The sequence below is a fragment of the Natrix helvetica genome, assembly GCF_964273705.1.
Source record: "Natrix helvetica genome assembly, chromosome: 2".
NCBI classification, from domain to species: domain Eukaryota; kingdom Metazoa; phylum Chordata; class Lepidosauria; order Squamata; family Natricidae; genus Natrix; species Natrix helvetica.
The window spans coordinates 247,979,469-247,992,179 of NC_138552.1; the positions used below are offsets into that span (position 1 = coordinate 247,979,469).

General features: G+C 40.5%; 1 protein-coding gene across 1 annotated transcript in view; it reads left to right on the plus strand.

Annotated features, from left to right (window-relative positions):
- The first annotated feature begins 396 nt into the window (after positions 1-396).
- Positions 397-12,711, plus strand: part of MTA3 (metastasis associated 1 family member 3) — a 138,143-nt gene continuing 125,828 nt past the window's right edge. The window contains exon 1 of the mRNA XM_081942716.1: positions 397-649. Within this exon, the coding sequence (XP_081798842.1) occupies positions 622-649 (28 nt within the window). The 5' untranslated portion in view covers positions 397-621. The remainder of the gene's footprint in view (positions 650-12,711) is intronic.

Sequence of the window (12,711 nt, forward strand, 5' to 3'; positions counted from 1 at the left end):
CACCGAGGCAAAAAAGGTTCGCCATCACCGTTCTAGACTTATAGTGCTCTCTTTCTCTCAAACTCCTATGGATTTTTTCCAACTATGCTTCTTAGTCCCATTTTTTTTTTGTATCCTGACACCCTGCAGATGTAGATGGTACCTGTGAGCACACTTTCTAAGCAGGTCAAACCTTGACTTGCCGGTGCTTGCCTGAGTGCACGAAAACGACCCCAGTATGCGACTTTATAACCCCCCCCCCCACCACCACGAGACCCATAAGATCTTCATCTGTCTCCCATTTTCTCCAAGACAGAGCCACGGGGGCAAGTTTTTAACCCTTCCTCTCCCGAGGATGACGACGCTCGCCCTCAGCCAACAGCCATCTCTCTCTGCCCTGCCCTGCCCAGCGAGGCAGGCCCGGCCGCTTTGTTTTAACCCTTCGCCTCCTGCGGTTTATTCGGATCCCCTCCCCCCTTCTCCCCCAAGCGGGTTGGCCAGAAAAGCTGCAGAGCCGCCCGGCACCCTGATTTGCCCGGGGGCGAGTGGCGTAAAAAGTAGCAACAGCAGCGAGAGCGACTGAACGCTCCTCCCCTTCCCCAGCCCGGCGGCGGCAGAACAAGGAGGGTGCAGAGCGCAGACATGGCGGCTAACATGTATCGAGTGGGAGGTATGTGGGGGTCCTCGGCGGACGCGCCACGCGCCCCCGCCACTGGTTTGCATTCGCCAGGAAGGCCCTTGGCTCCGAGCCGCGGTCGGTGAAGGGCGCGAAGGGACGGAGATATTGCATGGGGGGGGGAACAGGAAGGAGGAGAGGGGCGTGCAGGTTGGAAGCCGAGCTTAGCCCAACACCCGCCTTCTTCCCCATCCCCCCCCCGGGAGAACGAGCCCCGTGGTTCCTTCCAACGAGGAAACCTGACGAGAGAGGCCGCCACCCACCGTGTTGAGGTGGTGATGGTGGAGGAGGTGGTGATGATGAAGGCTCGAAGTCCATTGGAACCCCTCCGCCCGGGAATTGTAGTTGGGGAGGGTGGGGGGCGGGAAAGAAACCGAGCATCCGAAGTGAGCTTCGGGTTGGAAGCCTTTCCCTCCCTCCCTTTCTCAAGTGTAGGGACTCTCAGGCGTCCTGAGCCATGAAGAAACGCTCTCTGCCAACGGGCAGGCGGCCTTCCTCAGTGGGTCCTTTAAGAGGGGTAACCTTCTGTCGTTGAAGGGCGATAATGCACCAGGGCCCAGTGTTTTCTTGCAAGCGTCCCCCTTGTCCGTTGATTCGCTTGTCAGTCTCATTCTTCCAGAGTGATGAAGCAGTTTGAGCGTTGGCCTAATAGTGTTAGGTAGACTTGGGTTCAAAACTCCATTCAACTACAAAAAATGTGAAGGGTTATTTTGGACTGTTCCCTACCTTTCGTCCCAGGCTGCTGCATAAAATTGGAGGGAAAAGGAAGAACCAGTGTGCTGTCTTTGAACTCCTGGATATAAGGAAAGGCGGGATATAAATGTGATGAATATATAAAACAAGCATGCTAACAAATAGTTGCCCTGTGATAAGATGGGTGGCCAATACATTTTATTTATAAGTAAATGAATAGTATTAGAATTGAAATTCTAGCAAGAACATCCATCAGCAACAGATAGCTGAATAAATGGCTTATAGAAGTTAATGCAGTGGAATTCTTAAAAAAATTAATGAAAAACTATTCTATCATTCAGTCAGTGACACTAGTTTGTAATAGAAGGGAATTCCCTTTCATGCAGGGAATGATTAATCTATTAAATCTGCTACCCAGAAAGCTGAGATGGGTTCCCTAGAAGATAAATGTGACAAAATGCTTGTCTTGGTAGCTTCTGGTTAGTGTCTAGCATGCTGTAGTTGGAAATAGGATGAACTTCTAAACATCCATTACCTATGTTGGTATGTGAGTTGTAAAAAAAAAGTTTAAAAGGCTAGTAAGCAATCATTATACTTGCTAGCTGCTGTAGAAACAATTCAGATCTCATCCCGCTTTAGGCATGAAAGCCAGCTGGGTTTTTTGCTTTTTCTCAGCCCACAACAACCTCAGCAGGCAAATTGGTTGGTCAATTTTATTTTGTATTTTATTAAATTTATTTGTTGCTTATCTCACTGTAAGATTGTCTGTTGCAATGGATGAACCAATGGATCAATCCTCAGTTGATCTGAGAAAAGCAGACCTTGTGGGAAAATCCTTTTTGGGAAAAACACTAGGAAGAAAAAAAATACATTTTCTTTCCCTTGTCTGATCGAATACAACTTGAAGCTATCCAATCAAGAATCAGTAAAATATTACTGTGAGTGCCTGACTCTACTCCAGATGCTGCTCTTCACCTTAAAGTAAAATACCTTTCTGCAGCAGCTTATTTAAGAATCAGCTGCTTTAAATAATGGATAAATCAAAGTTTCTGGAGTGAGTCATTAGTTCAGCTTATGTTTGCTAATAAATCCATTTATTCTTAGAAAGATTGTACAGATCTTTCTTCCTAAGGGCTCTCCATGCCATAACTAATACAATTTGGCCCCAACACAAGAAGTCAAACAAGGATTGGACTGGATTTTCAGAATAATACATTAAGAATTTATACTGTTTCAGGGCCTTTTTCATAGCTATTTCTGATCCTGAAATACTTCTGCAGTAAATATATTCCATATAAGAGAACATACTAATGGGATTCAGTGCTAAGATGGAGGGCTTATGGAGTGTTTGTATTTTGCTAGAGGCCACTATTGAGTAATACATGCTTTACTTCCTTCTCTCCTTTATTCCTTTTTATACCTGGAACTTATATCTTAACTTTTCACTGGCTGTGTTGGTTGTTCAAAAAATGAAAGCTGTTCATTTCTTACCGGTACCTTCTTCAATGAAGATGTCAAGAATTGGAGTAAAGTTATACTTAAGTACTGTTGGCTTTAGGAGATGATAAACCTGGTCCTTATTCTAGTTGGATGTGTATGATTATTTCTAATCGCTTTAGATTATTATCATCACTGTCTTTATTATGCACTCTTTTTGGTCCCTAAGTTGTACAAAAACACAGAAAATATTTTCTCCATGGAAATGAAAGCTTGAATATGAAATCATGTATGAAATAATATCTATCATGGGAAGGCCTTTTCTGGTCATAGCTGTTTTGCAATTGTGTGGAGGGATGTTACATTTTATGACTATAATATAAACCCAAGTTTTTGTAAAAGTATCAGCTGGAGGATGAGTTGCATAGCTATATAAACAAATTGGACAATATAAATTAAAACATTGAAATAAAATGTCCCTCTCCCTAATATTTCTAATGCAAAAAAGGAAAGGTGGACTGTTGAGAGAAATATAACATCATACTTTACCTAGAAGGCAAAGAGAAATAGACCCATCTGTCCAAGCCATAGCTACATTCTCAAATAATGATACTAGAAAGTAATAATAGATTGGAACAAAGGCAATAATGGAGAATTGAAAGAAGTTAATGAAAGAACAGTACTTTGAGGAAACAGAAGCAATGGAGGAGTACAGAAAGCTATATTTTGAATCTGTAGTTGGAGAAAACAACCTTGTAGATCCAACAGCCAGGGATTCCTGTTTTTTTTACTTAAGACAGATACTGAGGATCAGGACAAAAGTACCAGAATTTAGCAACACTGCCATATGGTATGAGACCGTTCAGTCTGTGACTCTTCTTTGTGGGGGAATACTATGGGTACTTCCATTAAATGTTCCATTAAAGGAATCTCCAGTACAATTTGTGGTGTTTCATCTCAAGCACACATTTAGCACTTTCTGATGTTCATGGCAATTAGACATATTTGTTCCCAAAATTAAAAATAAAAGAAGTAGAAGCACAAGCATCCATGATGCCAAATCTGGCCAGAGGTGTTTGACGCTTTGGTGATGAGCCTATCATGGGATTACTGTCACTCCTTTTATGGTTATATGTAGACTAGCTCAAGACCAACAGGTTATTCCTGCTTTTAGTAAAATTTATTGGAATAACATGCTGATTGGCTTTCCTTATAACATCATGAAGCCAATGAACACACTACTGTTGACAACTGCCTTTCACCTGTTGTGGAACAGCATTTGAAATGTACAGCTGAGATGAAAAGAAAAAAAGGGAAGTCATTAACTTCAAATATTCTCCAGATGTGTTTAATTTCTATCAGTTCCTGCCTATATGACCAGTGACAAGAAAAAAATTGTAGGAATTGTAATCTAAAATTCTGGAAGGCATGAAATTACACTAAATAAATCTGATAAATTTCCAATTTCTCTCTTAACTATAAATGAGAACGGCAGAATTTTTCATATTGCATTTGAAGCTAAAGATGTGTAACATAGAAAAACAAAAGAAAGGAAAGTTTAACAAATTCATTTATATTCACCCCATACTGTTTTTTTTTCTAATCAGGGTTTTCTCACAACATACTCTAACATTATAATCCCATCCATCTTATTCAATATTAAACTCAAGAAGTTTAAGAGGAAAGTATTCCCTAATAAATGTGAAGGATTGTGGCTCTAAATTGTGGAATTTTAGTTTAGCCGAAATGTGTTTCTATTGACATACGTTTGTTAAATCACACCTGAAGGAAGATGAAACAAATTCATGCAGCATTTTCCAAAGATAGCAATAGGAATATATAATAATTGAGTTCCTTTAGGGAAAAAAGGAGTAGTTATAACTCAGCTGGCAAACAGTGTAGTTTTCATCTCCAAATTATATTACTTTTTCTCCTCTCCCCTAATTTTTCCTTTCTGGCTTGATGGACTCTATAGGCCAGTGATGGTGAACCTTTTTCACCCCAAGTGCCAAAAGCACGCTTGCGTGTCCATTCCCATAATTTAATGTCTCCCCACTGGGCTGTTTTTCTCCCTCAGGAGGCCTCAGGAGGCTTCCCTGAAGCCTCCAGGGGGTGAAAAAAAGTCAAAAATCAAAGACAAAAGTCAGCTGGCCAGTGCACGCATGTGCTCTGGAGCTGACAGGGCAACGCCTCGCATGCCCTCAGAAATGGCTCTATGCGGCACATGTGCCATAGGTATAGGTTGTCCGGAGTCCCTTTTTTTTAATAAAACTTGTAGTCATATAGATTTTATGAATAAATAAAAAATATTTGTTGTCTATGGGAAAGTTTCATTGTTGTTTTAATTCTTCTGGGAAATTTTACTAGCTATGATATGTACAATAATTTGATCCTCCCAACCACAGTTTTACTTCACCCCACCCTCCACGGTGATAACAGTTTTAGGACTAAACAATTCACATGTGTGGAGATTATGTTGTGGACAATTAATAAACCTCTGAAGTGTTTGCCATGTTGCTAAGAGGCCCACACATGCTTCAGTATTTGCCTAGTTTGTTAACCCTTCTTCTGTTGCTCTGGTTCTTTTCAACAACTTTCTAAGTTAATCAAACCAAGCATGATTCACCAGATACTATACTTTGCCCATCATCACTTTATCCACTGAGTATTAGTTTATTAGTTTAGTATTTTACTCTGACCTCTGCCAAAAATGTCAGTATTCTTTCTTTTTATATGTTGTATCTTCATAAAATTCATTTATGTGTTCTAGTACAGTCTTTAAGCAGGCTGTATTACATCTAATACCCTCTTTTCCTGAAAATAAGACCTCCCCAGATAATATGCCCAATTGGGCTTTTGAGCGCATGTGCTAAAATAAGCCCTACCCTGAAAATAAGCCTTTCCCAATTGCAACATAGCAGCAGCAATGAGGTAACTACACTCGCTGCCTTCTGAACCTCGAAAATAATAAGACTTCGAAAATAAGGCCAAGTACATATTTCAGGGGTCAAAATAAAATAAAACCCTGTCTTATTTTCAGGGAAACACAGTAGCAGTAAAGGGTTGAATGTTTGTTTCCTAATGGAAATAATTCCCTGCTTTATGAAAATCAGAAGAAAAGATTTGGAAATAAATGTTTTAGTATTGATGATCAAAACTAATTCAGTTCAGGATTGTGCCCTACTTAATTTTTTGTATATTTGCATTAGCTTAGAATTTCAGTTTAGATTGAAAAGGCTTTGGTGAAAAGATGTGTAATTACAAGATATTTTATATAGCAATAACTGCCCTTATTTCAGAATGTCATAAAAAAAACCCTGAGTTTGTCACAGTAGAATAATATGTTTAATTTAACTTAGCCTTCCTTATCTCAGCTTTAGATGAATTAGGTGGCTTTTAATAATTCCTTCTCTCCTCTGAATTATAACTGAATTCAGTTTAGAATGGACTGAAGCAAAGTAATTTATACCTATCCAGAAACACAAGTAGTATTTTGCTTTCTCCTGAAAGCTGTGAGAAGGATGTTATAAGACTTTTCTCAATCCTGGAAAATAAATGCTTTTGTTTTTCATCTTAAGGAGCTTTTTATCTTTTGATGTACCAGAAGGCCTGCAATCATGCCTCAAGCTTCTTTAAGGTATGGGAGAATGGAAAGGAGGAGGTAGTATGGCTGCTTAATGCTTGCTGTTAGATTATTGCTTTGGGCAATTGCACTTCATGTCAGTAGGAACAAGGAATTAGAATATTACGTGGCCAAATTTTGAACAATGTATATTAGCTTGTAGCCCATAAGGTAAAGGTAAATGTAAAGGTTCCATCACACATATGTGCTAGTTGTTCCTGGCACTGGGGTGGTGCTCATCTCTGTTTCAAAGACGAGGAGCCAGCGCTGTCCAAAGACATCTCCGTGGTTATATGGCCAGCATGACTAAATGCCGAAGGCGCATGGAATGGTGTTACCTTCCCACCAAAGGTGGTTCCTATTTTTTACTTGCATTTTTACATGCTTTCGAACTGCTTGGTTGGCAGAAGCTGGGACAAGTAATGGGAGCTCACTCTAGCGGCACTCTGGATTCAAACCGCCAAACTGCCCATATTGTAGCCCAAAATCGTTCTCTTGCTTTCTATTTGCAAAAGTGTGTTGTCAAACTGGTTCATTATGCAGTTTGTGCTGTTTAATCGGGATGTACAAATCATTTCAAAACATTTTGTGTGAAATGGAAATAGAATGTGTAGTGCAATTGTGAGCATTTTATCTGGAGTTTGGAATAGCTCTGAAATGACTTGAAATCTCCAAAATACATAAAGTAGTAGATTCTTATTCAAAATCAGACATTTCTTCAAAGTTCATGTATACAACTTTTCTAAATAAAGTATTTTGTATGCTCTTTCACATTGACTATATCATCAAAGGGTGGCATTTAGGAAATTAAATTAAATTATACTTGTAATCCTTTGTGTCACTTACTAGTGAATAAAGACATTGTACTTAAGAGAACTGGAGAACTGGTTTCCAGATTGGGCAATGGGATGGTGGTTGTTGGGGGGAGGGGGGTGGGCAAATGTTTGATATGTATGATTTCATGCGTTTCTGCCTCAGACCTTACTTCGCTGCTATCTTTTCATAACCAGTAAAAGTACTCTTAATTCTACAAATGGAGTTAAGTGGTTTATTGCTTGGTTGCTGAAGGAGGCGTGCTTGATGTTAAGCAAAGTCTGACTTTTGCACTCATCCCGGAGCTAACACCTTCCGAGGAGAGTATAATAAAAACAAGACCTTCAAAGAAATGTCCAACCCAGGCAGTGACCAGGAGGACAACATGGGGGCTGCCGGATCTTCATGTCCCTTGGAGACGGAGCGGATGGCGGAACTGAATTTGGAGGAAAGATCTGTCCGCCCCCGATGGTCGTTGGGAGTGGGACAGAAGTATGATCTTGAGGAAATTCCTGCTGGAATTACCACAACCCAACGTCTGCGACCGGCAGCTGCCTGGCAGGAAGCCGAAGAAGAGGATCTCCTGATGTTCCACGCTATGAAACTTCCAGGAGGCTTGGGAGAACCGTCGTTTTCACGAAAGCAGGTCTGGAAGAGAACCTGATCAAGAAGAGAGACCTGTAGAGGATCTGTGTCACCCGGGGGGGGGGTCTGGGGGCAGACAGCAGAGCTGATCAGGATGGGAGAGCCCCAGCAGCAGCAGCCGCAAGAGCCCTACCAAGGGGGGAGGGCTCCCCTGCAGACGCCGGATGGCAAAAGTTGCTCCTCTTGGCGTGAAATTTGGAGGTGACCCAAAGGAGCTAGGATTTTTCCCGGTGCAGGTCTGGAATTTTATGCAACAGTTTGGAAAGGATCTCCCCAATGAGGAAGCCAAGGTAAAAGTTGTTACCATGGCTTTGGAGAACAAAGCGGAAGCCTGGATGGTCACTGTGCATAACGACTCCCCCCTGCTGAGGAACTATCATAGGTTTATGGCCACCCTGAGAAAACGCTTTGATGGCCCACTCACCAAGCAAAAGGCCAGAACCAAGATGAAAACCTTTACTCAGGGAAAAACCCAGTGGCTGAATACATTCAAGAGTTTCATGAACTGTCGGTATATAAGCGGGGTGGTCGGAGGAGGCTTTGATGGACAGTTTTATGGATAGCCTGAACCAAGATATATACCAGAATTGTGTTAACAGCCCCTCTTTCCCGCAACCTGCAACGCTGGTATGAATTGGCAGTAGATGTGCAGATCGACCTAGCCAGGGGTAAATACCGGGAAGACAGTGAGAAAGGTAAAAATCCCCCTCTCTCACCCCCCCAGAAAAGCTCCAAAGGGAGGAAAAAGTTGGCCTGCAAGCAAGCCCCGGTCTACTGCTTGTTTCCGCTGCAGGAAGGAGGGGCACTGAGCAGCAAACTGCCACTCAAAAATTGGTCCAAAGCCCCCTGCCGCTGGGGAGAGGAAGCCAGAGAAACAACCTGGGAAACGAAAGGACACCCCCATGAAAGGGGTGGATCCTGTTGAAGATTTCCCTCCCAACCAAGGGGAAGAAGAACCATCCTTTCTCTCGAGGGAAAGTGAAACTGACTCCGATGACCACCATCTGGTAAGTCCCCCATCGGGCCCCATGACCATTCCAGTAAAACTTAAAGTGCCCTCTACTGGAGCCCAAACGAAAATGCTGGCCCTTTTAGACTCTGGATGCACGTGTTGCATAATACATCCTTATCTACATGGGAACACGTGATGAACACGTGACTTTAGTGCGATCAGTCCTCAAAAAACTTTGGGCCGCTGAACTTTTTGCCAAATTATCTAAATGTGAATTTCATCAGGAGAAGATAGATTACCTGGGCTACCGCATCTCCCACAATGGCATCGAGACGGATCCGGTGAGAGTCCAGGCTGTCACTGAGTGAGCACCTCCTTGGATGTTTGATATGTATGATTTTGCGTGTTTCTGCCTCAGACCTTGCTTTACTTCGCTGCTATCTTTTCATAACCAGTAAAAGTACTCCTAATTCTACAAATGGAGTTAAGAGGTTTCTTTCTTGGTTGCTGAAGGAGGCGTGCTTGACAGAAAGTATGTGTAGTGGGTTCCAAAGATTTGCAGGCATGTTGAAGACCAGAATGTCTTGTAGTGCCATCCTAAAAAAATAGTTGTATCATAAAGGATACTTTAAAGCTCTCCTGAAAATGCAGAATTGGGTAGAGAGGAAAAATGAAAAGGATTCAGATATGAGTTTAGCTTCATAGTCAAATCCATGTTGGCCCGCCTGCCTGCCTTCCTTCCTGCCTCCCTCCCTCCCTCCCTCTCTCCCTCATTCATCAACTACTGCATCATAAATTAATATACAAATATTTGGTAAGAACTGCAAATAACTATTAATATCTTAGAAGAGACAGTCCCATATTCCATATGAAAGGCATCCCTCTTCTAACTATTTATTAAACACACTTATATGGCCATTCAACTCATAGGTGATTCTGGGTGTCTTACAACATTAAAAACCACAACATAAAAACCATAGGGTGGAAGAGAGAGGGCTGGGGTTGGTTTCTGGCCTACGGCATCCATATCTGTCGATCTGGAAGCTGACCCTTTGCTTCCTTCTCCCAACTTACTTTTCGTCCTTCATGTTCAGACAGGTTTGTTGTATTGACAATAGTTCACAATTTGAACATTCTTTAGTACAGTATTTTTTGTACTGAACAAAAATATAAATAATTGTACATTGGAAAAAAGGCATTTTTTTCCAGAGATCTTGATTGGATGCATTGCTATCATGGATACAATGCTGCAGGTTTTTTACTAATATGGAGTCCCTTTCGGGAGAGGGGGCGGTCTATAAGCGCTAAGAAATAAATAAATAAATGTAGTTCAATACAAAGAAAATTGGCTTGAAGTTACAGGAACTTATTTGTGAGCAAGCATGTTTGAAATTGAAATGAGTCCTGATTTTCTTAAGCTTTTAAAGTTCCATTGCACATTAGTGATTAACTTTTATTGATTACTCTAGATAGACATAGTGGCCTACAAATCTCTTTTCAATCTGCTTTCAAACAATCCTATTGGAAGCAGTCCCACTGAACGCTTCCTACAAACTATTTTTAATTATTTCAGTCTCCCATAGTAAGGGATTTTTCAGATAAATTGGATTGCAATTTAAAATTGACCTATAACCCTCCCACAGGCTGTGAGAGGGTTATAGAACAATACTTTTAAGAATCCCTGGATGGGGTTACCCTAACATAGATTATGAATTATCATTCCAGAACGGAATGGGGTATAGCTCTCATAAAGGATCATAAGCATTTCTTAACATCTTCCTTATTGTTACTTTGCTTCTTTAAACTGTTTTTTCCCAAAGACTAAAAAATGCCAGCTGTGGCAGAGCTGTTTTAAGGAGCTGTAGAGAAGTGATGTGTTCTACACCTAACTTCAAAGTATCGTTTTTCTTTTGAATTTAAACACTATCTACCTAACACTACCTAAAATTTAATTTGAAGATTAAAAGGGGAGGGGGATATATAAAATTGGCCTTTAAATTCTTAACCTTCTCATATAGAAGATAGAAGGGAATTATTATCTTTTGCTCTAGAAAAAAAGGCAAATCAGTTGTGAAAATTGAAAACAAGCAGATTCTCCAGTTGAGGTTGCAGGAAGGTCTAGGACTGGGTTGTTACGTCCTTTTCTGCCCAGAGACTGAATCATAATTGAAGCCATGCCTCCAGTCCTCTCTTGCTTGGTCCAGTTCCGACTCAGTCTTTGCCATATAGCAATTTTTTGGTCTTTATTCTGATTGAAAATTCCAAATTATTCCAAATTACTAGACTTTCCAAAACTCAATTGATTGAGAGATGCTAGGGAGTGCTGGGTATTGAGGCTATAACAGCGGTGTTGGCGCAGCTCGCGACAGGCCAACATTTGAGTGAGGACTTGAGCCATCTATATAGCGGTGGCCATTTTAGTCCCACAGCAGTGCAATTAGAATAGGAGGAGATCTTCGGCTGCACTTCAACAGGAGATCTTCGGCTGCACATAGCGCCCAGCCTCGTCAGCATGCAGTTCCCATCAGGCTGAACCAGGGTGAAATAGCGTGGAGGAGTGGTATTGTACGTAGCGTTGGCCACATTGTTTTCCTTAGGGCAGCGGCGTCGCGTGAAGTGTTGGCCATTTTCTCCTCAGTCAGGTTTCGCGCCTAAAGCCTTGCAACAGAGAGAACCAACGGCCACTTAGCAGGTTGCTTCAGATTTGGCAATTTATTTGAAGATTAAAAGGGGAGAGTGGTACATAAAATTGGCCTTTAAATTCTTAACCTTTCCATATAAAAGATAGAAGGGAATTATTATCTTTTGCTGTAGAAAAAAATGCAAATCAGTTGTGAAAATTGAAAACAAGCAGATTTTGATAAAATTTTGAGAGAATCTTCCCAAGGATAATCAGCAATGGAACTTACTGGATTGTGTGGTTATTTTATGAAACAGTTATTAAAGCAGGGACTGGAGAAGCATTTATCAACTGTCTTATAGTCACAAGATTCTTGCATGTATATTATGGAAGCCGGATGGATTGTCTTCAAGATATTCACAACTCTGTGGTTCTTTATAGTATATGCTACTCAGAAAAAAAGCCTTATTATTGGATTGGATTATCCACCATATTTTGGAATGAAAAGCTACAGTCTTGATCCAAAATGCAATGGTTTCTGAAGCTCTTGCGAAAATATACTTAATTATTAAAATAAAGGCCTGTATAATTCATATTGATGTAAAGAAAGGTTTCTTATGCAACAGTAATTTGGATTTTAAGAGAGAGAGAGTGTATACAATTAACCCTTAATTTAACATGTTTTGCTTTAACAAATTTCAGATGCAAGCAGTGGAAAAAGTGTATGCTTTTGTCCATGCATAAAATCTTACTTGGAATTTTACACATGTGTAAAATATATGTGAATAAAACGCTGTATACATGCATAAAATCTCAGATGCATTTGATAAACTATTTTGCTTTAGCATATGCCTCTTCCTCCATAAGTGGTTAAATAATGGTTTACCCTATAGTGAAAGTTTATTGTACTAATGTTTGAAACACTACTGAAGAATCTATGTTTGGAAGGCTAACATATTAAGAGATATTAACATGAAAGTCGATTTTGTGCTATGTAACCATCTATTTTTTTCTGAACCTCTTAACTTTATAAGTTAGTTAGAAATTGCCATTTTCAGGCCATTTCGGATTGAAAGCATACACTTACCTAATTTTATGTTGCTCATGTAATAAATTTCTTAGCACCTGATTAACCTCATTGTTACAAAAATAATTATTTGAGAATTAATGTACTATGGGAATAAAATTTTTGAAATTAGATATTTTAATGGAATGACAGCCATTGCAGTTAGGCCTGGAAGGTGAGAATATAATTTATTTATAAACTATACATT